Here is a 24,962-nt window from a genome sequence, read left to right on the forward strand (position 1 = left end):
AGACTCGACACGTACGCGGTCAGAATCACACGAAAAAGATCATTTTATGAACGGCAGCATTTGGAGGAATCGTACTGGGGCTCCGAGGGATGTCGCATTACATAAAAGTAAGCTCTTTGTGGACGGAGATAAAATTTGGTATGGTAGTGGTACTAGCGGCGACCTAGAGAGTGACATAGGGTATGAATATGAGGACAACATGACTTCGCGAAAATTCCAAATGATGAATACTTGTCTTCATATTCCGAGAGTCTTCTCCTTGGACATCTTTAGGGATAAGCGCGCCAAGTGGTAGATGGGTAGAGGGACGTTCTCGGGCCGCTACTACCGCTACTACCGGTAACTCGGTAACTTATGTAACCGTTTACACGCTTTTCCCAGGACCCACTGAGTACGCGTCTTCTCTTGCTTTCCACCATCACGTTGCGTTCCCGCATGCTCACTGATACGTTCTGTAATCCTTGGTCTCGTGCTATACAGTGTATTCACTCTATTAATCTCTCTACTCTAACGGATCAGGCCAAAAAACAAACACGGGGACGCTTAGTGTAATACCTCCGTGGTAGAATCAGACAAATTCCGCAGCTGGAGTCGGACACCGAAAGAAGTTCTTGGTACACCGAAGTTGTGTTTTCTATTCATTTAACGATATCTAGCTGCTGACATGTTATCTCAGACGCCGAGAGGCTCCCACATGTAATGGTTGAGCACCTTCAGTTCGAAGGTACTTCTTCTATCTCCGCCGATACAGAACGTGCTCCGGAAGATGGCTAAGATTCATGGAAAATTGCGACAATGTTAAGAAAGCCAAGATGAAACGCGGGTCGACTTTTCTCCTTTGCACCTTTGGTACCGCAATCAGCACCAGCATATTCTGTTATTTATTCGCAGAGCCTCGACAACACCTGGCCTTCTCAGTTGTTGCTATTCTCAGAATTCTATCTCCTCTCAAGTCACTCAACGGCTTGCATCCTCCGCCCCACGGTCATGGTATGATATTTATGCTGACTGTCCATACATATTTTGTCCTGAATATCCGCTTCTATCAGGATTAAATTAGCACATACTTCTCTTCAAGGTACAACTTCCCTTGCAAAGTCATCCGGTATCGCCGTCAGAGCCCCATATCAATAGCTGACCAAGACGGCGTAGTCTTGAATCGGACACCTGAGCCTCATAAGGTAGCTTCGCGGAAATAACACATGCCTTAGTGAGTACTTAATATAAATACCGTTACATGAGATTGATATGTTCTTAACAATGTCTATCCCCCAGACTGCACGCGCTGCTGTTATCGCCCAGCTCAAAGAGGATTTGGTGCTCCGGAATGACTATCCTGTCAAGCAACCCGAGGCACTCGCTCCTGGCGAATGCCTTATCAAGCTAGAATATGCGGGGTGCTGCCACTCGGATTTACACGCGAAGAACGGAGACTGGTTGCAGAAGCCTACTATTCCTGTTGTCGCGGGCCACGAAGGAATCGGACGCGTTGTTGCTATTGGACCCAACCGCAGCGCAGACGCCAGTATCAAAGTAGGCGATAGGGTGGGCACGAAATGGGTTGCGAATACCTGCTCGAAGTATGAATACCTTGCAAGAAAACTGTTGAATGCGAATTGATAGTTCTATAGATGCGAACAGTGTTACCTCGGGAATGATGCTCGTAAGCGTGTAAATCCTTGCTTTCAATCGCTTTTAATTCGTCGCTATCTAGTCTGCTCCGTGGCTGACACACATTGCCATGGGTTTCGACTGGACGGGACATTCGCTGACTATGCTGTGAGTGCCCCCCCTGCGAGATGAAACTTAAACTCATTCTGCATAGGTGTCCTTCACTGACTACGTTACCCCAATTCCGGAAGGGCTTCCGAGCGATGAGGCGGCCCCCATCTTATGTGCCGTGCGTGTCACGCTTATTAATCTCCGAACTCATCGCGAATGCTTCTTTATAACTAGGGATTGACTGTGTACAGGGCGTTGAAACAGACGAGGGCAAGAGTCGGACATTGGGTAGCTATTTCCGGGGCTGGCGGTGGACTAGGCCATCTGGGTATGTGAACTACATTCGGTAGAGCTGCTTGAGGCTCATTCTATGTGGATAAAGCTATCCAATATGCTTTAGCTATGGGACTACGCGTCATAGCCATTGGTACACTCTCCCCGCCAACTTGTTCCGTTACTGGTCTAACCCTTTCTAGATACTGGCGACGAGAAGAGAGATCTGTGCCTTGGACTAGGAGCCGAGAAGTTCATTGACTTCAGGAAGGCTGAGAACCTTATTGAGGAAGTCATGCAAGCTGCAGACGGTCTTGGTCCACATGCCGCCCTCCTGGCTGTTGGTGATGTATGTTTCCTCCCAGTCATATTTGTTCGGGCGCTCTATCTGAATTGTATCACAGGCGAGGCCTTTCAATCAAGCACTGATGTATTTGCGCAAAGCTGGGACGCTGGTTGCTGTTGGTATGCCACCGGGAGCAGCCCTTTTAAACGTGCCTATTCCCCTATTGGTTGCCAAGGTGGGTGTTGGTTCCTCGTCCAATCGAGATCCGACTGCTGAAAGCTGATTGGCAGGCACTTAATATCGTTGGATCTGCAACTGGGTAAGCGTAGTTGCCTTCTTTTTCTTCTGCGAATGCTAATAAGTGATGAGCTAGAAACCAGCAAGACACCCTTGAAGCACTCGATCTCGCAGCCCGAGGCAAAGTGAAGTGCCATTTCGAGGTCAAAGACCTGACAGAAGTCAACAAGTACGTGCGCTCTTTCTCAGGATTCATTCTTGATATTAATCTCCCCTAGTGTTCTCGCCGATATGGAGGCAGGCCGGCTAACCGGTCGTGTTGTGTTTAAGATCTGAGGTAGAAGAAGTTCTATATCCAAACTTGAAGCACCCTCATGTGCCCTGAAATCTATGCGGTTTTCATTTTATCGCTTTTTGGGACAGCCTTTACCGTCCTTACCGCATTTCCGATACTTTCCCAGGTGATCCGACGCACTCGATCTTCTCCCGACGGTACCTACAGTGGCCCAACGGCACCAGTTTTTTCTCAAGTACACCTCGTTCTTGTCGAAATTCCTGGCCCCTGAGCGCTGTCTGAGCGCCGAGCAACTAGCAACACGTCAAGTTTGCAATCAAGTCGAGTAAGGACATATCTGTTGAAAGGATTTCAGTTTTTTTCTCCGAGGAACAGGGAGCTAAAAATAGATGCGTTTGAGACACCGCTTTACTGTTCTATTTAAAGGCGACGTCAATGTTAAGCTGTAAACCAACTACCCTTCCTTCCCAACAACACCTCAATATTCAATATTCAATGGCGAGCACCAACTACGCAGATGCCTATGGCTACAGCAGTATAGCTGCAGCTATCGTTTTCACCATCGCCTATGTCCCCTTATGTGGATTTTTCATTCTCCAATCCTTCAAAAATCCCACCTACGTGCACATAGTGTTATCTGTCTTCTGTGCAAGTAAGCTGTTTTGTCTTATCGATAGAGTATCTACTGAACGTCTCGCCAGTCCGTTTCGTTGCATTCGTGATACGCGCCGCTTTGATAGGGTCGGATTCAGCGGGTGAAAACCTTAGCCTCCTCATTGCCGATGAGGTCTTGTTCGGGATAGGGTTCTTTGGGTTGTTGTATGCTGCCTACACCTTGGTGCTAGACAGGTGAGTCGAACTCGTAGGCTGTTGCCGAGCGTTACTGATTATTCCCAGGGAGCTGCTCTCCGACCTCCCTCCCTCCACAAGCATTCTATCACGCATAACGGGTAATCGCAGAATCTTCCGACTTTCCCTCACAGCTGGCGTCGCGCTGGGAATAGCGGGTATCACTACGGAGTCGAATGATCCCACAAGCTCTACCGGCATTGCTCTCCGCAAAGCTAGTATTATCATCTTCTTGGTACTTACCATTCTCCAAGCGTTCCAGACGGTAGTACTCGTCAGGAGGGAGACAGATGATGGTCAGTGCATCTTTTGTCGGGCCATTTACCCGTTTGATTGACTCGGATCGTGTTTTAGGTTACCATAGGGAACATGCCAAGGCCTTTGGAGAGAAACATGGGTCGTTCATCCTTTGTGCCATCTCGATTCTACTCATCGTGCGCGAGGCTTTCTTGACGGCTACGATCAATAATACCAAGGCGGCGAGCAATGAGCATTTCTGGTACCCCTTGGTTGCACTGCCTGAGATCCTTGCAGTTATGCTATATTGCGCACCAGGTCTTGTTCCACGGCGGTCTGAATTACCTAAGTAATCCTTGTGTAGCTTTTTGATTTGTGTTGATACGTGTAGAACACTTAAAATTGTAGCTACTCTTCCTTACTTGCTCTTAATGGACCTTACGCCAAAGTGTCTCTCGCAGTAAATCGAGGCCGTGTCTCCGACATGTCTGATTGCTCCATCCCTATAAGACTTTCATAATCGTATCTTCCATTATCAAATCTCCACTATCTGTGAGACTAACACGCATTCCTATCGAAGATATAAGTCGTCAAACTAATTGCAGTCAAGGGTAAGATCCATTCGTCGCCATTCTGTGTCGCAGCATCGACCTCAACAAAGTCCTCGCTAGCAGATGTGCGCCACGCGGTCGTAGCGCATACCGCATCGGGGAACGTCAAGTTCAGCGTGCTGCTGGCACTGTTCGGGTTCATGGCGAGGATATAATACGTGCTCGCTGTAGACACGGCCATAGAATTTAGGCTGGCGTCGTTGTCAATGGGACGGCGTTGGCTACCCGCTGGATAATAGGGATTTAAGAGACAAATTGCAAAGGAAGAGGTAGGTACGAACGTTTCACGAAATTTCCGAAATGTTTTAATGTCCAGAAATGTTTCGCGATATCTAAGGTCCTGAGTAAGAGAATGCCGCCGGCAACTTGGGAGAGAAAGGGAGACGAACAGAGGTTGTAATTTCCATTGGACGCGTATGAGCCGTCGTAGTAAATGACACCGTCCTAGGGCCGTCAGCTTGTAGCGTACGACAATGTCGATGGGATGCTCACAGTCCATCCATTTGAATTGGGTTGGAGTACACAACTAGGATCTGTGACCGGAGAGCATCCCAGTTCTTTACGGAATGAACACCAGATACGATCTACGGTCAAAGATACGCACGATTTGATACCAAGGTCCAAAACTGTCCAAGTGCTTGCTGAGCACGTCGCCATTTAGATAATAAGTTCTAGGCACTCACGTCGTAGTGGGGTTCTTGAGCCAAGACAAAGCTCTGGAACATTAATCCCGAGAACATGAGAGCGTTGTTGATCCTGGAACGTATATGTAAGCGCACAAACCGTGAACCAGAACAAATAGATACTTACGTAGGATCATATCCTCCTGACCAGCCTCTTCCGTTGCCATTGGCTTGCCCGAGTGAACAGCAGATTTCCTGAACAAGTTTAATGTTATGATGTATATCCAGAGTAGCATGACATTCTCACAGACATCCATGTAGCTTTACCAGGATAGCGGCTGCTGGTAGTACTAATATAGGAGCGATAACTAGAGTCAGAGGGGAAGTCGTAGGTGTGGTGTACCAAAGCGGCGACCTATCTTCGCGTCACAAAAAGATGAACCAATAAGGATGAGTAATATTAACCTTGTCGATGACTTGAGGAAGCCAAGATGCATATTCGTTCGTAGCAAGACTAAGAGATGAAGATTCGTCGGCAAGGATTCCGACTGATGATGCCAAACCTCTGGAACTGAGAGCATTGTAAAGACCTTCGACAACTTCTGCACGTCTAAAGGAGAAACCTCTCTCATTACCTTTGGAACCATATCAAATAAGAAAGGCGTACTGAGTCGGAGCGACTCTCATTCCTTCCTGACCACACGGAGATGGTCCAAAGTTGTTATCAGGCTCATTCATCGGAGAGATATAGTTGATCTTTATGCCCTCTTGAATGAAATGCAGAGCCACATCACCCAAGAAAGTCCCATATGCTGCTCCGGTACCTAGTCGTAACATCAGCATTGTCCGAGAGCATACTTCACAATTGTAAGAACTCACCGCTAACGAACTGACTATTACAGCTCGTACCACCCGACGTCAAAGGCGCAGGCGCACTATTCGCAAACATAGTCAGGTCCTGCACACCCCGCTTCGCCGCCTCAGTCAAGAAATACACGCCCTGCGCGTCCGCAGACCAATTATACACCCCCGGACTGATGTAGAACGTCTCTGGGGCGCGGACGGGGTTCGACACATTGACCCCTCCGCTCCCGACGTTCCATCGGTAGCTCGAGAGCCCCAGCCCAGCTTGTGAGAAAAGGAGGTCCGAGAGGTTCTGACGTGTCGCTTCTGGAAAGTGATACAGGTCCATGGGCCACCAGGCGCCTGAGCCGCCGACACCGAGGAACGCCTGGGCGGCAGAGGAGGATACTGAAGCAGAGTGGGTGAGTGGGAGAACGCCGAGTACAAGAGCGAAGGTCAGCATGGTTGTGTTGGGTTGAGAAAGAGAAAGAGAAAGCTGTCCTTTTATTGTCTTGGGCCAGACGTCCTGATGACCATGGTGGCTTCTCGGTGCAGGTGGTCGCTGATGATAGACGGACCGCTGCTCCTTAGCGAACCGAAAATTATCCGGGCCGAAATTGGTTGTTTCTCGATATTCACTTTTTGTGGTGATTAATATTGCCACTGACATCAGCGAAGAAAGCAGAATATAACGAAGTGCGTGTGATATTTTATAACCTTCAAAAAATCTGGTTCCGAAAGAGTTCGCGGTTAGCGTTTCAACAGCAAATGCGTCAAGAAAAAACTTCTATTGTGCTCTTCGCTCTTCGATTCTAAGTATCTTTGGCTGTAGAATAGCCCACGTCCACCCACTCTCTCATCCGCTTTCCATATCGGATCGTCACCCAAATCATCCTGTAATAAACATCAAGTGAGTCGAGTAGTAGACAAGTCAAGATACGTCCCACGTACACAAACGACGACCATCCTACTAGCGCAGCGATACTGTCAGTAAAAACCACACCATATCGCTTGATCGATGGTAGCACCAAGGCAACAGCCACAGAAAGGATTATCGACCTAAAGCCCCTGCAAGAACCAGGTGTTAGCTTGAATATAGAGTCATTCGTTCAGGATAACACGAACATCGAGGCCGCCATAATCTCTGCACTTCGCGAATGCATAATGTCCACTGCATAGGCAGTTGCCGGCGTCAAAGCCATATCGACACCAACTCCATTCACGAAGAAACATATCAGGTTCAACACGAGTCCAAGAGTCCCGTCGATGTACTGAATTATTAGGCCTGATGCCAGGATCGATAGCGGTACAGGAATAAGAGTCCCGATGAGTGCGGCTCTCAAACGTTCCTCAGGTTTCCAGGAGTCCGCGCCATATTTTTTACGAGAAAGAATGACAGCGCGGTCTGAGAGATATCCCGCGAGGGGAGCGCCGACTAGAATGCAACAGGGATTTAGAGGCGATTTGACAACTTGGGGGCGGGGTGACTCACCAATGTTGCCTAATCCTCCGGGCACAAAGCACGCTCCAATAATGAATTCATTGGTGATATTATATTTGACGCCCTGAGGAAGATCAGCGACCACCACATTCAAGGTTTAGGAGTGGACCTACGATCGTATACGCGATGGGTACGAACATTGCTACAAGACGTTAAGATTATAACTCAGCTGACGGGACTCATAGAACATACAGAAGTCAGTGATTAGAATAGCCGCTCCAGCAAGCGTCTAGATACAAAATCAGGGCGCGGGACGAAAGGAGAACATCGTAGGGAGTCGTACGGAAAGCATTAGGTTAGGACTTCGTAGAAGCGCTAAAGGCGAGAAGGGGTTTAACCAAACCCACTTCCAGCGTTTTGGTGTTGTATCATCTGCTTCAAGCATCTTGTCTACGCCACGGGATCCCGGGTGACTCGTCTCCGGAAGGAAAAAGAACATCAGTACGAATGCGGCGAAGCCGGCGAAAGCGAGTGCGATCTGCGTCCATCGCCAAGACGCGTAATGCGCACCCCATCCTGGATGAAACGATATGGATCAGAAGGATGGACCAATATATGGGATTCTGTACTTACCTCCGGCCAGAGGCGACAGCGCTGGGCCAAGTAATGTTGCCTAGAAGCAATATATAACGTGTCTTTGTAAAACGCGGAATGGGTACCTACCCCGAAGAATATACCCATTGCCGTTCCACGCTCTGTTAACTTGTAGATGTCACCAATCACCGCCGCTCCTACGGACATTCCACCAGAAGTTCCGAACGCCTGGATAAAACGGCACACCATCATTTCGGGAACGTTACGCGATAACGCCACACCAATAGATCCAAGGGTGAGGAGCGGGGTGCCGATAAGGTATACCGGCCGTCGGCCGTCTTAGTCCATGAGCGCCTCAAGAAGTGTATTAGGGAAGACTAAACTTACAGAAACCACTATACGTCGCGAATACCATCGCGCCTAGTGATGCAGCGAATATCGAAAGACTGACAGCCAAACTTCACGATGATCTTAGAGAATAATTCTCGACGTTGAGAATACTGGTGCGTACCTGATTGTTGTTCCCGTTGTGTCCATATCATGCGCGATTTGTGGTATTGCAGGAATGAACGATCCTGATGCGAACACTGATAGAATACCCGTCAGTTACTTCTCACACCAGAGCCAGTATGGCCACTCGGAACCAAAGCGCTCCATGACACGAGAGCTACGATCGTCCTCTTCTTAGCGGAGGAGAATCGATTATAGATTTGCTCATGTCTAGACACTTCGTCGAGGAGGGGGGTGGACTCTGAATCCATAGGAAAGACCTAGACGGGCGAGTGGGAATGGAAGAAGAATTGAAGGAGTCCACGAAGGGTCATTTGAATTGACAGATGGTAATAATAATGAGTCATGCACAAGCAACGACAATTATGGCGGAATATCAGCCGGCCTATTCGCGATCGATAGGAAATCGAGATCAAAAGTATTTGTGATGGACATTGTAACTTTACAGACCTGAAACTGCCGATTGTTGTGTAGAATGAGTTTTAGGAGACAAAGTTTTTATGACCACAAGATCGCAAGATTATCTGTTGGATATCCGGGCCGGAGGACCGATACGCCGCGGCCTAGACGATGCCCAGAAAATGCACCGGTAGCACATGTATATCTCATCTCATCATGACATGGCACGGTCATCTGATAGAGGATCCTTACCGTGATAGAGATCGTTAGGCGTGTGAAGGCGAAACTAGCACGCTCAATCCCTCAGCGTCGTTGACGAACTTTTGCATTAGGACATTCTGGAGGAAAGAAACGTTGAGCGTAAGGTATGTAGGCAATAAGTACTAGAGTGAACTTGCCACACTACGATGCAGGCAGCAGTAGACATTTCTAACAGTCTCTTATGCTCTACGAGGTTATAGTTTCCGGTACATGGATCCACACAAGTACGCTTTGCCGGCCGGAGACATTGGACCCCCCGTTGTTATCAACGCAATCTTCACAATCCACGCCTTCCGAGCTCCAATCATGACTCCAAAGCCGCCATCCGGAAAGCTGATAGGCTTTATATTATGCGTATCATATGAGGAAACGCATAGCAGTTTGAGATGGTGGGCCAATAGGAAAGTTCCCTCGTCTTCTCGCTTCTGTCAATACAAAACGAGGTCCTGGATCATGATCGTCGGATCATCTGCTCAGTGCCAATGGTGGAAGTCAACAGACAGGTCAATAAGCTGAGGAGTCGAATCCAACAAGAAGAAGAGATCCTCTGTAAGGGAAGTATCAAAAATTCTCAGGCACAGTACGACCAGGATATGAACGCACGTATGGCAAGCTGGACTCCTTCTGGCGCAGCACTCCGTCGAGGGCGGAGTGAGCCAATATTGACGTCGGTCAATGCCGGAAGGGATAGACTTTCGATGAACATGGCGAAGGAGCGTTGCAACGCTGTCAGATAAGAACGGATAACAGATTTAGCAAGAGATTATTCTTGAAAAGTGTCGATCTGTAGAAAATGCAAAAGAGGGGTTGCTTGTATGAATGAAATTTGTGGAGTATGTAGAAAGATCGCCTTGTCCATCGTCTGAACACAAGCTGACACCGTAGGAAGATGGATTAGGTTTCAAATGTCCATTGAGGCCGACCAAACGTGGAACAACCTCGAATTCTCTGATACAGTGAATCTCCTCGCCAAATAGTTCGAGTGTCGTCATACGTGTGCTAGCATGCCAGCACAGCCTCTGAAGGAAGAATAATCATCCGAAACTGATGTAGTGGCCACAGCTATTGAGCCAATAGTGCAAGCGGAGCCTTACGCTTTCCATGGTTTGGAGCTGAAATTTCCTGCCAGATTGCACCGCGTGAAAGCGCGACTTCAAGCCTTACGGACATACGAGAGGCCCATGGATAGTGATTCAGCCTTCCAAGATATGCACGCTCGGCGGCATATCATTCAGACAGAGAAATATGTCGTCCATATCTCCGGTAGAACTTCATGGTGGACCGGAGCCAAAACGGTGTCGTAAGCATCTACTGCCAGTAGTATCTTAGCGCAACGCTCAAGAAAGTTCTTCATCAATCTTCATGATGTCAGGGAGAAGAGGCGCGCTGGTTTCTCTCCGAGTAGAAAGAAGGAAAGGAATCATTGTTAGAGAGGAAAGGCAGCAGGTAGGACATAACATGAGCAAAAGCCGCTGGCGAATGCACCGCGAGAAAGTTGTCTTCGTTGCAATACAAAGACGCGAGTCCAAAAGAAAACCGGGCATCTAGGAGCTTTTTGTTATCTTCATCATACAGGTAAAGAGGAAAATGCAATGCGTAGCGCGCTTTTGAGACCAGTATTCGAGTTGCTGCCGAGTGATGGCTGAGACGGTGGTGGCTGATTGCCAAGAGGCGTGGGAACAATGCGCCTTTTCCTTTCCGCCATCAACATGTCAACTTCAACCACGACCATTGAGGGCTCCGTCGAGCTCAGAGGCGCAAATATCCTCCGTTAACAATTATTATCTGGTGTGGAATGTTGATGGCATTATTGGTACGTGCTATCTAGCCAGTGGGATATGTGAACATCCTATGGATTGGGAATGCCCATCTAATCAAATCATTGAGGACTATCTTTGTCTTATTATGTCGCCCTTCTTTTCGACTGTTGTTTGAGGTAGTACTTATGTGCACTTGGCAGGTCTGGCAAGATATCTTTTCCTCCTCTCTATTTTCGCCTTGTCTACAGAATTGTACGGAATCATCCAGGCTAGACATACTGGAACCAGGCCAGGTAAATGGGGTTTCTTTACGAAGATATATAGTACCAACTCTCATGTCCATTAAGTACAGAACCGGCGTGACTTTTCTTTCGAAATGCCGATGCGGGTCTTACGTCCGTAATCTTGATGTCTGTTTCAACTCCTACGGCTCCCATATAGCACCGGACATTTGAAAGCATCTCAAATGTCTGTTACCCGCAAGAGAGAGCCGTACTTTCGGATAGGTTTGTGTCCGCAGCTTCTTGATGTCTTTTGGCTGATGTTCCAGCTCCAGATCGACAACTCGTGAGCTTTTGCCTCGCGTTGTTCCTGCAAACACCAGGCTTTAAGCATATACCGGTCCTAGAAAAGCATGTAAAGAGTTCAAATCAGGTCAGTGTTGTACTTGCCAGAATCTTACGTCTTACAGATAACAGAAATGGCTAAATAGTCCCCCGTCTATGCCGTCATCTAGACGCGTAACCTAGGCGTGCCATTTATCGGAAAATCCTCTCTTCTTTTTCACGGCGCCTCTAATTTCGCGCCTCCCATAAGGAAACTTTCTTTGGTAACATTCAGTACGAGCGCCCATCATGCGTACATAAGACATAAGTGATACTTACAGGATCAATCTGTATCCCAAACCAGTGGTGGTCTTATAGCTCGCAACCCGTCCTTTGGCAGAGATTTTTCCGTCTGGCTGGCTGTGTGTAAGGCCATAAGCGTGCATCACTCGAGCAGTGTATTGTCATTTCGGGACCCGAAGAGACTCTCCCCCGTCTGGGTCGTCGATGAGTACTTGACTGTTCCTGTTCCGTGTCTCGTGTAATGGTGAGATGCCTTCTCCCTTCCGAAGTCTATTAACACATCCTTTGGGCCAAAAGGAGATCAGTTCATTCCATTCCATGTCGGAGTAAATAAGCACATCGATGGGCTTCCCGCGTTCTTGCGCAGATCGGCGAGTTCGTTCATCTCCTAGCTATGATGTTCAGGTTGGACAAGACAATTTCAAGAGAAAATAGAATTCGCTTTACTTCTCACTCTCTGGTTTCTCGGCGAGATGACTTTGAAACACCATCTCCCCCTGATCATCATCCTTGGGCGCCACGGGTCCTATTCAGTAACTATTGTTCTCTGTATAGTCTTTCACCACCAGCGAAATATTAGAAGCTAACGGAGCTTGTTAGTAGCAGACAGGAAGTTTGCCTTGAGGAATCAAACCGGGATCGTTCCCCCTTACCTGGCCCTGGAGGAACTAGTCATCTCCACCCCACTTAGCCCAGAAAGGCGCAAAGCTCCTCAAAGAGGGATGGGCCTTGTTCTTGTCCAATCCCTTCGTAGTCATCGGTTCATTGAGATTCAATTCTACGGTTCTTTGACTACCGAGATGGTATCACATCCATCCACAAGGGTGTAATGGACCTGTGCTTTTTCCGTTTGATGTTGTGCGTGTTCGGCGGAGTTGGAATGGATTAAGTTAGAGTGGGGTATAAGAACGAACGAGTGTTCAACGAGGAGACCATAGTGCACCAACATGGCCTCCTATCCAGCGGAATTCTCACTTCAGTACCGCGATACAATGCTGAATGTAACACTGCTTGAATCTCTGCTCTATGGTATGTCCTTCCCCACCCGAAACGGTACCAGCGCTTACTTGAAACGTGTTCGGTTCAGGGATGTACACCACCGTTGTGGCTTTTACGATCTGGATAGTCGGTAGGCCCCTCGTCTCAATGTCCTGGTTATTATACACGATCATAATGCACATGGTAGCGATCCGTGATAAAGGCAGAGATCGTCTCGTTCATGGCGGGCTGGTCATCGTGATGCACCTCATCGCCACATCCCATCTCGCCGTTCGATGGAATTTTGTCCGAGGAGGCTTCATCAAACATGGCGAAACGGAGGAAACTGTATACGGCTATTTCTTCGATGCGCCTAAGTGGATGCTCCTGAGCACAGCGGCCTTCATGGCAAATACCCTTATCGCGGACTGCATCATGGTAAGCAGATAGTACTATTATATTAACATGTCGGAACGAGACTGACGCTGGTATGGTTTTAGATTTGGCGGTGCTGGATCATCTGTGGTCGCAGATGGATGTTTGTCATTGTCCCAATGCTATGTACTATCGTTGGAACGAGTTCGTCTCCTCGCTGTCATCAACATCAAATCAGAACTAATAGCCCGACGCAGTCTTTGCAGGTTTCAGCATCTATCAACAGACTGCTAGTCCTCCTCCAGGAAGTGCATGGAGTGCGGCCCAGATCGATTGGACGCTCCCCTACTTCTCCATGTCGCTTGTCGTAACTCTGCTTTGCACTTTGATCATTATATATCGCATCATAATGATCAAGCCAAGCATCGAGAAGGGAACCCGCCGGCTCTGGATCGAAGTCATCGTCGAGTCCGCATCATTGTACGCTATAGCACTGATTATTCTGCTTGCTTTTTATACCACGGGCAATGTGGATGCGAACTATCCCATAGTTATCGCGACTATGATTACTGTGAGTTTGAGCTTGACCCTAGCGCTCTCTTCCCCCGGGTTGCTAATATGCTATCTTAGGGTTTAGCGCCTACCCTGATCGTCGCACGGGTATCGAGCGGCGCGACGAGGCCGGAATCCTCTTGGTATACGTCTCCGCAGTCTCTCTTGGCATCTTACTTGTTAACGTTTGGCTTCACTTCTGGGAACGCAGGAGCATCCCAGACTTCTTGCGAAAGTGAAGATGAAAAGAAAGATTTGACTGTATAAGAAGGAAAATGTGAAAGGAGTCCCAAAAAATCCATGACTATTATGATGTACTTGTCTTCCTCAGATTTGATTAGTGCCTTTGTAAATTGCTTCGAAATGTTCGCGGAATGTGTTTTTCTTTGACTTGAATGCTCGAGCACTTCCGGTAGAGATAACTTACGAGCATGATATGATATAAGCGGCAGGGGGAGGATGTACGTAGCTGAATGGAAACTCCTTTTCGCTTGCAAGCCTTCATAATCTATCGTGGCGATTCCGTGATGAGAACGGCAACAGGCATGCCGATGCCGCCGATGGGGATTTTTGGTACTGCCGGATGGGAAGCATAAATACCCTCGGAATAGGCGCTGATGTCCTCCATTACGCTGATACGAACTGTTTATTTCTCAGACGAAACAGTAATCTCCGCCTTTCTCCGGATTGTGGGTGGTAGGGAATTCATTTGCTATCTCACTTGCCCATCTGGCTTGCCACCGCCCCAAGCTTCTGTGCTATCCACAAACACGAGTTGATCAGAGTGCAGTGCATGTCTAAATTTGTGGTAAACACCGCCTTTCTGCGTACTATTTCGGTATAGATCTAGATGTCCCTCTACATTATCACATCCCAAGTTTCTTCCGCATCGAGATCGTTGGCGGATGGCACTTCGAATATCTGCGTGCTGTAAATCAATGCTACCGTACGCGAAGCCACCAAGCACCACGTGAGTATCGTGGCAACGGCATATGTTGTTCCCCAGATTCGGAAGAATGATGAGTCAAAAGTACTCGCAAGGCTGAGAGTAAGATTCGCGTATACGCCCTACAGCAAGCACTGGCGTTAATGCTGGGCCAGACGAAAGCAACACATACTTACGTTTGGGAAAATGATGCCCCATATCTGCAACCTGAAGGGGACACTCGTTTGACGAAGAGTCTTCTGCAGCCCCAGGAGGGCAAAGAATAACCACATCGATGCCAGGGACCACAAAATCATTGTAACAATGGTGCAGAACACGTTAATGGAGCGGCCAGTTGATTTGTCAGTCAGTAATTCTGAACTTCCATAGGGAAGTGGCAAGGTTGTTCGGAAGAACTGTCCAAGAAGGAGTATGGAGTAACCGGCCTGCCCCATGGGTCCGAGGGGTAAAAATACGGAGGTTATCTGTGAGCCAGAGGGAAGACCATGTACAATGAGGCGAAGTAGATACATGGTCAACAACATCAAGGCTAACGATAGTCCGATGGACAGCATAAAGATGGAGGACGTAATGGTCACGAGCGCATATTCTAGCGAATATTTATATAGCGACAAAGCTATGATACCGCCAGCTGACGACGCAACAACCAGCGTCACTACCGGCAGCAGCCAAATTGTGGTCATTGTTTGTAGCGTGTGAACATGGACAGTTTGCCTGAGAACGAATCAATACCAACTTTCAAGATAAATTTGGCGCGCTTACATGCAATACAAAACACCGAAGCAGCATAAGAAGGAGCAAGCAACGTCTATCCACCACAACCACCAGATGACATATAAAAACGACTTTCCGCCCAACCCATAGTCCTCGTGAATGAGGCTGACTGCTGTCGTTAGAATGGTCACTGCGCCCATGGGAAATGTACAGGCATAGAGACTCTGCGAAGGATGACGAATCATCGGACCCCACGTTTCCGGGTAGATGGTGTAACGGAGAACGGAAACTAGTAGACAAATGATGAAGAGACATATATCGAGGAAAAAGAACGCGAGCGACAGAGTCTTCATTCCCTGGGAACCTAAGCCGTACGGAATCGTACGGAATAGGATGCTGATCGAACCAGTTCCCATGATGACGGCAAACCATGCCGGGGAAAAATGTCTGAAGAGTAAAAGAGAAATTAGTCGTATGTGTGTACAACAGTCGGAGAAGATGGTACCTAACAATATCGTTGATATTTTTCCTACCCTCGGACCCGGACATCGTGCATGGAAAGGTTGAAACCGCGATACCGATGATCGCCGCGAAGATGGCAAGACCGGCCGAAATGAGGAGCTGCAAAACGTATCGGTAGACAGAAGCGAGCCATTTTAGGACGCTGTAAAACTCGATGGAGCGCTAGCTTGGATTGTGCAAGTAAATGGGAGCATTGTGTGATTGCAATTACGAATTCTGGAAAATTTTACTGATGGCCGGGAACGTGCCGTTCCTTACTCCGGCCGCCGGCCAACCCTTCACTACACACGTCCACCGTCTTGCGAATCACGTCGACTTGCGCGATCAAAAGGACGTTTCTCAATGTCTATGAATACTGATGAGAGTAAGTACCAAGTTCCGAAAGAGGAGACTCTCTGAAGACTATGCGGGATCTGCAGGCACAAAAAGGGTCCGTACTAAAGCACATCATCCCCGTCTACGCAAATGGACGCTGATTAGTGCATTTTAGTTGGATGTAAGGTTTCCTTGCGCTGAAAATTCCACCCGAGCTAATTTGTTTGCGTCTAGTGCAAGGTAATGGCATGCCACGGATGCCAGGAAATCAATGTTCAAACTACTGAAAGGCTAAGCTTAGTCGCACGTACAATGATGACCCCGACTCTGCCGCTGTGAGCGCCAAAATACATTTCAGCTGGTAAGGTCCAATGACGGATTTCGTTCTAGAAATACTACTCCATACCGTTGGTGCTTTTATGCCTTTCTTCCTTCCTACAAGTAACCGACCGTACCTCTACATACATTGAAGAGCTAGAAAACAAAGTTCAAAGGAGAAGCTACTGCGTGACGTGTGCTCTGCTTCATCGTTTCTCCTTGTGGAGGCTTGGGTTAGATTCGCTACCCGCATGCGTTCAAGCTGCTCAGAGCTGCGCTTGTGTCATTGACGTGCAACGCCACCACTTGGGGCCACGTCTTTGAGGTAAGGTTGGTCGGACCCTTCTTTAGCCACCTGCTAATAGTTCTGTACCTTCCCGGTTTCAACGCTGGTATAATCCTTCTGTTCAATATATGCCACCAGCCACATTCACAAGATCATCGAGGGGATATCGACGAAATCGACAAGTGTCTGCAAGTTCTTCGCGTCCTTCAGCCGCGGTATGGCTATTCTCCTTCTTCTAGGTCGGTGTACAATTGACGCGTACATCAAAGGTGGCAACTTGTTCGTACTGTAGGTGCTCCTTGATTCGCGAGGTATTCTGACCTTCAATAAAGATATCCTCCTTGGATCATCATCCACCAATGGGAGCAGGGCGGCTTTAGGTCAATGGCCGACAAGACAAGATCCTCATCTGTCCCGGGCCTTCCTTCGTCGGTAGAAGTATCGGAGATTTATCAAGTAGCCACAAAAATTCAGTCCCCGCCTCAGAAAGTTGGCGGCGTACTCACCTAGTACGACACGAACACCGTGAAGGGTCCACATCCGGCGATAATTTCCATCTGGATCCCTACGTGATTTTTTTCTCATGGGAAAAGGACGTGTACCTTATCGTTCATGACAATCACATTGACAGTGGACACGATAACGCGGTATCGCATGGTGAACTCTGCTTGTCCACTATTGCTCAGTACTATATCCTTCCTGCTGGCCAACATAAAAACTACCAGTGTTGTGTCAAGACTATCTTCACTAGGTCCCTTCGACGTCAGTACAATTTGGGCTCGGAAAGTAGAGCAGTTGCAGCGTCGGCCCGATCAGCCCGACTGATTTAGAGCTCACGTGGCAGCTGTGGCGCACTCCGAGTTGCCTCAAATTCGCCCTCCGTTACCGTGATGTGACGACCTGAAAAGGAAGTCACGCAATGAGCTGGTTCGGCTGAGGCGCTATCCACGTGGATTCGGTCCTCCACGCGTGCAAGCCACTCATTGTTCAAAATTTTGACTTAGTAGGAATTATAACAATGCTGAATTTAGGATGAATTTTTACCAATTTACAGAAGATTTAAATCATATACAACAGGACTTGCAGTAAAAAGTAAGAGTATTTATTCAACCTAGCTAAGATATACTATCTATAAGCAAAGGGGCATCACCCTTGTTGAACAAGATCACCCCCTGGTTGACGGTGTGATGGAGGTACGGGAGGCGGCGGCGTGTAAACGTTGCAGAGCGCATGTTGGCGCGCTGGACTGGGACTGGCCCGACTTGATTGGCTTCGTGAATCGTGATCCTGAGGAGGAAGTCGGCGGTCCTGGAAGGGGCTGGCTGGGGCTGGCGTGCGCAGTGACGGAGCAGAATCGCAGGATGGTGGAAAGTGGCAGACATGGTCAAGACGAGCTGACTCGTGGCACGCGTAGGCTCAAGTGCCATTATCCTCTTTTGGGATTCACGTGGTGGCTGTACGAAGGGCGAATTTTCAAAAACTCGCACTCCGACACCAACCAACATCTCAATTTTTTTCTCGTTAAAAAAAAACTCCGACTCTCAAAGGGTTTAGCACGAATTCCCATCACCTTTCTCTTTCATTTCGGGAGATTTTTCACGGGTGCCAGCAATCTGTCATATAAGTATCTTGACATTGTCGCCGAGATTGTGCTCAAGATTAGCTTCGTTCAAAAATCGTCACTCCGCTCAAGTCATCGTTTATGCCTCTTGGCAAACATTTCCTTGGCGGAACAAGCTTGACTTTCGGTAATATTCTGGACGCCGTGTTCTCCCGTCGACAGTCAGTGTACCGTAAGCATTATTTCTTCGAGCTCCTTGTTTGCCAGACGAAACGTTATTTATTGTTACAGTGTACGGGCCCCGTCGCTATTATGCGACTTCGTGAATGAAGCGGAATTTGGCTGTATAAGAAGTTCCGCTCAAAGTACTTCCTCCTCAACAGCTCGACGGCACAGTCAACTACAATATGCACTCCTTCTTATACCTCTTCGGCGTATTTGTTATGGCATATGCCTATGCAAGACTACTCGTGCGCCAGAGGTCATTACGGAGGGTTCGAGGTCCACCTCGACCATCCTTTCTACTAGGCCACGAATGGCTCATTCGCAATCGAGAAAACATCGGCGACTTAGAAATGGCCTGGTATCAGCAGTACGGTGGCGCCTACCGGGTTGGCGGATGCTTTGGCGTAAGTTTCTCCTTCGTTATTTTGGGAGCTAGCAACTGAGTGTCCTTATAGCAAGATGTGCTGGTCATTTCAGATCCCAAGGCTTTGCAATATGTTTTCCACACTTCTGGATATCGCTACCCCAAAAGTCCGGAAGAAGATCGTTTCACGAATATCATGTTAGGACCAGGCGTGGGTACAGTTGCAGGTACTATATGCTCCCCTCATGATCTACTCATTCTGATGAGGCGAACATCAGGTGAAATTCACCAGCGACAGCGTAAGATCCTTGGCCCTGCATTCTCAACGTCGCAACTCCGCCAATTTTTGGTTGTATTTCAATCTGCCGCATCGAAGGTTCGTATTGAGCTTCAATATTCGCACTTAGGAATCCTGATAATTGAATTACCACTCAGCTTGTGGAAAAAATGAAGGAATCCACTCAGACAGGGAAGGTTCTTGACATTTTCGAATGGACAACTAAAACTTCACTTGATATCATCGGCAAGAGTAGGGCAATCCTTCCTCCTCATGGATGTGCTAATTATATCAATCACAGCTTCATTTCGATACGAATTCAACGCTATGGATACTATGGATGGGCAACAAACGGAGCTCGAGTCCGCGTTACACAATATGCTGTCAGTATTTCTCTCCTTATTCTTTTAGCTCGGCTTATGGCTGCTTTCAGAGGCGAGTCTCAGATGTGGCCATCATCGTCAGAACTTTTGTACTTGTCGCTCTGGCGTTTACTTCCGGACTGGGGACTTTCTTTACTCGAGCGGATTTCGACCAGGGGAACACGGCGACTTGTACGGTTCAGGACCACGGCTGAAAAGGCTGCACAAGAAGTATTCGAGAAGCAGGTATCTGTTCTCGCCAACGATGATAACCTTTCGGAAAAGAGTATCATCAATGTCCTTGGTGAGTACCGCCGCTCTTCCTTGTGTATTATACCTCACGCTTCTCTCGTTGAACCCGAAGCGCTTTCCCATCTCAATAACGATCCGAAGAAAAAGATGACCGCGGAAGAGATCTACGCTCAGTTCGCGTAAGCGTCTGTTTACCGAGTCAGCTCTTATGGCTAACTTAATTTCATCAATAGAACCTTTATCATGGCGGGACACGACACGACTGCCCTCACTACTGCTTGGGTTCTCTATGAGCTTGCCCGTAATCCTAGTGATCAAGCGACGATCCGTGACGAAATCTTGCAACTCAAAGCTAATATTAGCGGAAGACTTTCATCGAATGACTATGATTCAATGCTTACGCTCAATGCTGCAATTAAGGTATTACATTCCTCTATGCGACTGATGAAATTTGATTGATTGGGGCAGGAAACGCTTCGACTGCATCCGCTCAATCACGTCCTCCACCGGATCGCTGCGAAAGACGATATCATACCATTGGGTGAACCTATCACCACCGCTGACGGTAGGATCTCCTACGAGGTACCCGTCACGAAGGGACAAATCGTTACCGCTTCCGTATACACGTATAATCGGTGTGTTTCATTGTATTGTCTTCATTGTCTCCTGCCTTACCGAATGTGCTATAGTCTCCCGAGTGTCTGGGGTGACGATGCAGAGCAGTGGAATCCTCAGAGGTTCCTACGACCGCGAGAGAAGGAGCAAGTGTCTCTTGGGATATTTTCCAATTTGTATGTGTGACTCTCACCTTGGATTTTCAAAAGGACTGATAGTCTTCGCAGGATGAGTTTTAGTGAGTACATTCATTTCAATATTTTCGGTGCCTACATACTGATCCAATTATCAAGGTGGAGGGGTCCATTCTTGCATCGGGTAAGTTACCTCTTCTTCATTCGAATATCAACAATACTGAAACTATCTCAGATGGCGATTTGCGTGAGCACCCAACTTAATCTACTTCTGGTCGCAGTATCAATGTTCTCTTTCTAGCATTATGGAAATCCAGGCCCTCGTCACGGAACTGCTGAGCACATTCGAGTTCGGTCTTCCTGAGGAAGATTTTGTAATGCTGCAATCCCCTGGACAGAGAGCAGTGTTTCCTCTTGTCCAAGGTAGAGTACATGAAGGTATCCAGATACCACTTCGGGTCGTAGTATCGAAGTCAGAGTAGTTTTCAAGGGTGACGCTCATGCCTAGGTCCCGCTACGCTATAATTTAGTACCTACTACATTCATACAGATAGAGTTCCTTGGTGTACGACTTGGAACGATTACGTTGACATTTACGAAGGCTACTCCTTTACTACAGTATACAAACCGCAACACGAAGCGGTACTTGCTCTCCCTCATCTCTTCCTTTTACGATATGGTCTGCGCCCCGAAAGCATACACCCTCAAGGCACATTCCTCACCCTTTCAATTGTGATAGTAATAAGGTGTTGCGAACACACAGGTCACTAAGGCTTACTGTCACAGCAATGAACTAACAGAAACACGACATGGAATTTGATACAGGCCTAAGGTACGAAACTGAATATGGGTTTTTTAATTTTATGAGATCTCACAGCAATTTTTTTCTGGATTTTCGTTGGGGAAGGAAGTCCGGTATGAGACCGCAATACAGGAAGGGTTGACACACATATGGATCAAGGGTGTGCACACGACGCAATGCACAGCATTCAGACGACAATAGGCTGCCCGGTAACTTCTCACCAGAATCCAGCCAGATGCAATGACGGCCAACCGCTTGAGACGGCCCTCGGACCGCCGACGATGCTATCTTCTGCCCCTGTATATTGAATTCGTATATTAAATGAGACATACTGCAGGTATCCGAATGTGTAAGTACGCACCAGGATTGACTTTGACTTTGACGTAGTTTTTTCCAGAGAAGAAGTATGCCATAGATTGATCACTCGGGTTAGGGAGCGCTACGTCTACTGTTTTGAAGCCCGCCTGCTTGAGCGACGGCCAGTTATCGACAATTGACTTGGGACCATCCAAGAGGACATCGTCATTCGTGCCTAAGGACACCTTGTCAGCTGCGACGATGCGATGACGAGAGAGGGAGATGCGTACCAGGAGCAATCTTGACACGGACGTACTTCTCACCGCTGAAGAAATATGCTTGTTGCTTATTCGCTGGGTTCGGGAGGACGGTGTCGATCGTCTTGAATCCAGCCTTCTTCAGGGATGGCCATGCATCGACGATCACCTTGGGGCCATCGACGATGTAGTCAGTGGTGGTCCCTACAGCGAGACAACATCAGCATATCCTTCGGTGGGATCCAAAGATCACGTACCAGGCATGATGTTGATGCGCACGTACTTGTCCATACAGAAGAAATACATCATCTGTTTGAACTCGGGACGCGGGTCCGGGAGCACGGCATCAATATTCCCGAAGCCGGCCTTGACGAACGACGGCCATTGACCAACTAGCAGATGTGGCCCTGACACGATCGTGTCGTCCGTCGTGCCGGGCGCGACCTTGATGATAACATAGTGGTTCCCACAGAAGAAGTAGGCCTGTCCAGGGAGAAGAGGATGCAGGACTGCTGCACTGCTTAGCCGTGGGATGGGCTTGATGCTGAGCGTGTCGTCTACGTCGGCGTCTCCAGCCACACGCATGAGATCGTCGCCACTACCGGCGGCACGGCGGCGGCGCAGCTCATCTTGTCCTGCGCCACCATCGGGGTCCGCCGCTCCGTCGTGCTCAGTGAAGAAGATGACGGGGACAGGGATGCCACGAATTGGTGGCGGCAGGGCCTCAAGTGGCGGGATATGGCCTCGCGGGTTCAGCTCATTGTCGAAGCGCGGGTTGTCCCAGATGCGAACGAGCTGTGTCCCACTGTACTCTCGTGCGGTCCGGATGAACTCACGACGGATGCCTCCTGGGAACGCAATCTCGTGTTGGTTCGCATACTGATGACCGTCACCCAGGACATGGTTGACGTCGATACCACCATAAGCGAATATCTCATACTCGAACCGGTGCCGGGTGGCTGTCGTCACTCGTGGCTGCCAGCGGACGAGCGCGTTGCGGTTGTTGCGGTAGTACCGCGCCGTGCCAACAAAGATTGAGCGGACGTTCGTCACGACATACTGACGGAGGTTGAATGCTTCATCGGGAAAGTTGCCGTTCGATGGCGACACCCATGGCTGGAAGCCATTCCAAAACGCGTCATTGGGGTGCAGAGTGTCCCAGCGGATGAGCCGCTCGGCAGCGGTGGGGACGTTCCGCTGAGTGGTGGCATTCTGCACCTGGGCAGGGCGGAACATGTCGGACGGCGCGTTGGTATCATTCGGGATGGCCAATCTGTGAATGTGATCCATGACTTCGTCCGCCCTGTCGCGGAACCAGGGGATGACGGAGGGCACAAATAGATCGCGGCTCATTATGACCTTATAAATGGGAAGAGTAAGAAAGGTTTTTGACTAGTGAGGAGACAAGCAGGCCAGATGATTAACTCACTTTACGAATAACTGGAGAGTTGATAGCTGTGGAACTTTGAGACGGTGCTGGGGATGAGTCCTGGAAGGGTGAAGAGCAGTGATACTGCAAGACCAGCTTTATATCGGTTTGCTAACAGAAAACCAACTTTCCTGTAAGCAGGCCGTTGACATATTCGCAGAATAAATCACCGGTAGGCTGACGTTATCCGCCGTAGGAATGTCCATTCGCTTCTTAGACTTCACATGGAAAACAGATATGTAAAAATCCCCGACGAGAGGCGTACATTCCGATCAGGAAGGACGGGTATAGCACAGAGCCGTCCGAGAGCATCGCGGAACAGGAAGATAGGTACTTGAACCCGTACATGGGAAAGCGAATGGTGCCAATGACATGGTACTGTTTTGACCAACAAGATCTGTAAACGAGCATTCCAAAGAATGGAAAACGCCATAAGTTTGAGAACTCCGGCTCCTCCTGCCCTCTTGATTCTGCTGTACTTCAAAATTAGCTATCGACTGCGAGATACTTCATGTGAAAAAAGTACCATTTTGTCCGTTCAATAGTCTATGAAATGTTTTGCCCTGCAGAGACTCACCGCTACCGCTACCACTTAATGTTCATTTCCTTTCACATATCAAGACAGTGGATACCCACGACTACAACGGGTCATGCCAACCGGAGCTATCAGATGTTCGGGCGGTTTTCCTGTTGTTAATGGTCACAATGCTACTTCATTATCGTTCGAACGCTTCATTCTTACCGGCGCGATGAGCACTGTTTATACAAACAGGAGCAAAGGAAAAATCGATAGTCTAGATTTTAATGTTGATTTGCTTCAATCCAGTTCCAGGGGATGTCCACCGTACCCGGATGCAGGTACGGTAAACCTTCATTCCTACTTGAACACACGTAGACGGTCCAGACCTGTTATCAGGCTCATTCATCGGAGAGATAGAATTGATCTTTACGCCCTTTTTAATGAAATGCGAAGTCACTTCACCCAGGAAAGCCTCATATGCTGCTCCGGTACCTAATAGTAACATCAGCATCCTTCGAGAGCATACTCAACCATTATAAGACCTTACATAGTAACAAACTGATTATCATAGCTCGTACCACCCGATGTTAATGGCGCAGGTGTATTATTCCGCGGATATAGTCGGGCCCAACGGACCCTACTTCGCTGCTCCGTCAAGCAATACAAGCTCTGCACGTCCGCGGACACTTGTACCCCCCGAGTAACGTGGAAGGTCTGCGAAGTGCTGGCGGGGTTCGATGCATTGAAACATCCTTTCCCGGTGTTCCATCGATAGCTCGACATTCCCAGGCCATCTTGGAAGAAGAGCAGGTCTGAGAGGTTCTGACGCGTCACTTCCGGAAAGCGGTACTCACAAGGCTACAGAAGCTTTGGGTTTCCTGGGGCGTTTCCTGCCAAGCACATGATATGCCGATTCCGTATCTCTGGATATTTGAAACGTCAGATGGTCAGAATAGATAGAAATTTTTGATTATTCGTTGTCGTTGTAGGAATAGCAAAGACGATCCGAGTCTCGTTTTGGCTCCTCAGACCCGCGAGGAGTCCTTGAATATGCGACCACAGTTATTTGCGA

The 24,962-nt window shown here is 48.4% G+C and overlaps 9 protein-coding genes across 9 annotated transcripts; 4 read left to right on the forward strand and 5 right to left on the reverse strand.

Annotated features, from left to right (window-relative positions):
* Positions 1-1,260: 1,260 nt before the first annotated feature.
* Positions 1,261-3,166, forward strand: EV420DRAFT_1694924 (uncharacterized protein; the record flags this gene model as incomplete). Its single annotated transcript, XM_060479399.1, has 11 exons — positions 1,261-1,580; positions 1,632-1,663; positions 1,715-1,779; positions 1,826-1,900; positions 1,957-2,050; positions 2,105-2,149; positions 2,199-2,344; positions 2,400-2,516; positions 2,572-2,600; positions 2,655-2,747; positions 2,797-3,166. 11 exons carry the CDS (start codon positions 1,261-1,263, stop codon positions 2,852-2,854), a joined length of 1,074 nt encoding a protein of 357 aa, XP_060328858.1. The 3' UTR covers positions 2,855-3,166.
* A 142-nt stretch (positions 3,167-3,308) lies between these two features.
* Positions 3,309-4,252, forward strand: EV420DRAFT_1272829 (uncharacterized protein; the record flags this gene model as incomplete). The annotated part of the gene is made up of 4 exons (XM_060467724.1): positions 3,309-3,465; positions 3,515-3,662; positions 3,711-3,958; positions 4,017-4,252. 4 exons carry the CDS (start codon positions 3,309-3,311, stop codon positions 4,250-4,252), a joined length of 789 nt encoding a protein of 262 aa, XP_060328859.1.
* A 205-nt stretch (positions 4,253-4,457) lies between these two features.
* On the reverse strand, positions 4,458-6,439 carry EV420DRAFT_1272957 (glycoside hydrolase; the record flags this gene model as incomplete). The annotated part of the gene is made up of 11 exons (XM_060467732.1): positions 4,458-4,738; positions 4,792-4,842; positions 4,900-4,954; positions 5,003-5,067; positions 5,115-5,136; positions 5,194-5,266; positions 5,321-5,388; positions 5,441-5,548; positions 5,599-5,743; positions 5,801-5,957; positions 6,013-6,439. The coding sequence occupies 11 exons, from the start codon at positions 6,437-6,439 to the stop codon at positions 4,458-4,460; spliced, it is 1,452 nt and encodes a 483-aa protein (XP_060328860.1).
* On the reverse strand, positions 6,308-9,051 carry EV420DRAFT_595983 (MFS general substrate transporter). Its single transcript, XM_060482746.1, has 12 exons — positions 8,649-9,051; positions 8,523-8,598; positions 8,399-8,469; positions 8,141-8,349; positions 8,051-8,090; positions 7,761-7,993; positions 7,670-7,706; positions 7,591-7,619; positions 7,469-7,541; positions 7,102-7,411; positions 6,928-7,044; positions 6,308-6,870 (listed from the first exon to the last, which is right to left on the reverse strand). Exons 1-12 carry the CDS (start codon positions 8,770-8,772, stop codon positions 6,789-6,791), a joined length of 1,401 nt encoding a protein of 466 aa, XP_060328861.1. The 5' UTR covers positions 8,773-9,051; the 3' UTR covers positions 6,308-6,788.
* A 3,465-nt stretch (positions 9,052-12,516) lies between these two features.
* On the forward strand, positions 12,517-13,996 carry EV420DRAFT_596244 (uncharacterized protein). Its single transcript, XM_060482747.1, has 6 exons — positions 12,517-12,818; positions 12,877-12,918; positions 12,976-13,205; positions 13,268-13,346; positions 13,400-13,713; positions 13,773-13,996. The coding sequence occupies exons 1-6, from the start codon at positions 12,737-12,739 to the stop codon at positions 13,959-13,961; spliced, it is 936 nt and encodes a 311-aa protein (XP_060328862.1). The 5' UTR covers positions 12,517-12,736; the 3' UTR covers positions 13,962-13,996.
* Positions 13,997-14,375: 379 nt separating this feature from the next.
* EV420DRAFT_596249 (voltage-dependent anion channel) lies at positions 14,376-16,065 on the reverse strand. Its single transcript, XM_060482748.1, has 4 exons — positions 15,860-16,065; positions 15,403-15,801; positions 14,817-15,354; positions 14,376-14,762 (listed from the first exon to the last, which is right to left on the reverse strand). Exons 1-4 carry the CDS (start codon positions 15,901-15,903, stop codon positions 14,553-14,555), a joined length of 1,191 nt encoding a protein of 396 aa, XP_060328863.1. The 5' UTR covers positions 15,904-16,065; the 3' UTR covers positions 14,376-14,552.
* A 2,698-nt stretch (positions 16,066-18,763) lies between these two features.
* On the forward strand, positions 18,764-21,345 carry EV420DRAFT_1694986 (cytochrome P450; the record flags this gene model as incomplete). Its single annotated transcript, XM_060479400.1, has 14 exons — positions 18,764-18,985; positions 19,037-19,172; positions 19,224-19,321; positions 19,381-19,474; positions 19,524-19,605; positions 19,656-19,888; positions 19,949-20,015; positions 20,070-20,256; positions 20,305-20,471; positions 20,526-20,627; positions 20,679-20,689; positions 20,745-20,769; positions 20,821-20,832; positions 20,887-21,345. The coding sequence occupies 14 exons, from the start codon at positions 18,764-18,766 to the stop codon at positions 21,065-21,067; spliced, it is 1,617 nt and encodes a 538-aa protein (XP_060328864.1). The 3' UTR covers positions 21,068-21,345.
* On the reverse strand, positions 21,344-23,576 carry EV420DRAFT_596410 (Hemopexin-like domain-containing protein). Its single transcript, XM_060482749.1, has 5 exons — positions 23,371-23,576; positions 22,199-23,300; positions 21,975-22,145; positions 21,749-21,919; positions 21,344-21,684 (listed from the first exon to the last, which is right to left on the reverse strand). Exons 2-5 carry the CDS (start codon positions 23,292-23,294, stop codon positions 21,605-21,607), a joined length of 1,518 nt encoding a protein of 505 aa, XP_060328865.1. The 5' UTR covers positions 23,295-23,300; positions 23,371-23,576; the 3' UTR covers positions 21,344-21,604.
* An 857-nt stretch (positions 23,577-24,433) lies between these two features.
* Positions 24,434-24,739, reverse strand: EV420DRAFT_1273023 (uncharacterized protein; the record flags this gene model as incomplete). The annotated part of the gene is made up of 1 exon (XM_060467735.1): positions 24,434-24,739. A coding segment is annotated over one exon (306 nt), but the record flags the coding sequence as incomplete, so codon positions are not given.
* Between the last annotated feature and the right edge of the window lie 223 nt (positions 24,740-24,962).

Source organism: Desarmillaria tabescens (assembly GCF_030435595.1).
Source record: "Desarmillaria tabescens strain CCBAS 213 chromosome Unknown EV420scaffold_26, whole genome shotgun sequence".
NCBI classification, from domain to species: Eukaryota; Fungi; Basidiomycota; class Agaricomycetes; order Agaricales; family Physalacriaceae; genus Desarmillaria; species Desarmillaria tabescens.

What these genes read in the sequence shown, in the direction of transcription:
- EV420DRAFT_596249 (XM_060482748.1), bottom strand. Translation starts at nt 15,903, where the DNA reads ATGTCCGGGTCCGAGGGTAGGAAAAATATCAACGATATTGTTAG. An exon ending in AATATCAACGATATTGTTAG is followed by an intron (nt 15,802 to 15,859) that starts GTACCATCTTCT and finishes TTTACTCTTCAG; the next exon opens with ACATTTTTCCCCGGCATGGT. An exon ending in TTCGGTGTTTTGTATTGCAT is followed by an intron (nt 15,355 to 15,402) that starts GTAAGCGCGCCA and finishes ATTCGTTCTCAG; the next exon opens with GCAAACTGTCCATGTTCACA.
- EV420DRAFT_596244 (XM_060482747.1), top strand. Translation starts at nt 12,737, where the DNA reads ATGGCCTCCTATCCAGCGGAATTCTCACTTCAGTACCGCGATACAATG. An exon ending in GCTTGAATCTCTGCTCTATG is followed by an intron (nt 12,819 to 12,876) that starts GTATGTCCTTCC and finishes TGTTCGGTTCAG; the next exon opens with GGATGTACACCACCGTTGTG. An exon ending in TTATCGCGACTATGATTACT is followed by an intron (nt 13,714 to 13,772) that starts GTGAGTTTGAGC and finishes ATGCTATCTTAG; the next exon opens with GGTTTAGCGCCTACCCTGAT.
- EV420DRAFT_595983 (XM_060482746.1), bottom strand. Translation starts at nt 8,772, where the DNA reads ATGGATTCAGAGTCCACCCCCCTCCTCGACGAAGTGTCTAGACATGAG. An exon ending in ACAACGGGAACAACAATCAG is followed by an intron (nt 8,470 to 8,522) that starts GTACGCACCAGT and finishes ATCATCGTGAAG; the next exon opens with TTTGGCTGTCAGTCTTTCGA. An exon ending in GAGATTATGGCGGCCTCGAT is followed by an intron (nt 7,045 to 7,101) that starts GTTCGTGTTATC and finishes TGGTTCTTGCAG; the next exon opens with GGGCTTTAGGTCGATAATCC.
- EV420DRAFT_596410 (XM_060482749.1), bottom strand. Translation starts at nt 23,294, where the DNA reads ATGAGCCGCGATCTATTTGTGCCCTCCGTCATCCCCTGGTTCCGCGAC. An exon ending in CCGTGTCAAGATTGCTCCTG is followed by an intron (nt 21,920 to 21,974) that starts GTACGCATCTCC and finishes AGGTGTCCTTAG; the next exon opens with GCACGAATGACGATGTCCTC. An exon ending in CAAAGTCAAAGTCAATCCTG is followed by an intron (nt 21,685 to 21,748) that starts GTGCGTACTTAC and finishes TTCAATATACAG; the next exon opens with GGGCAGAAGATAGCATCGTC.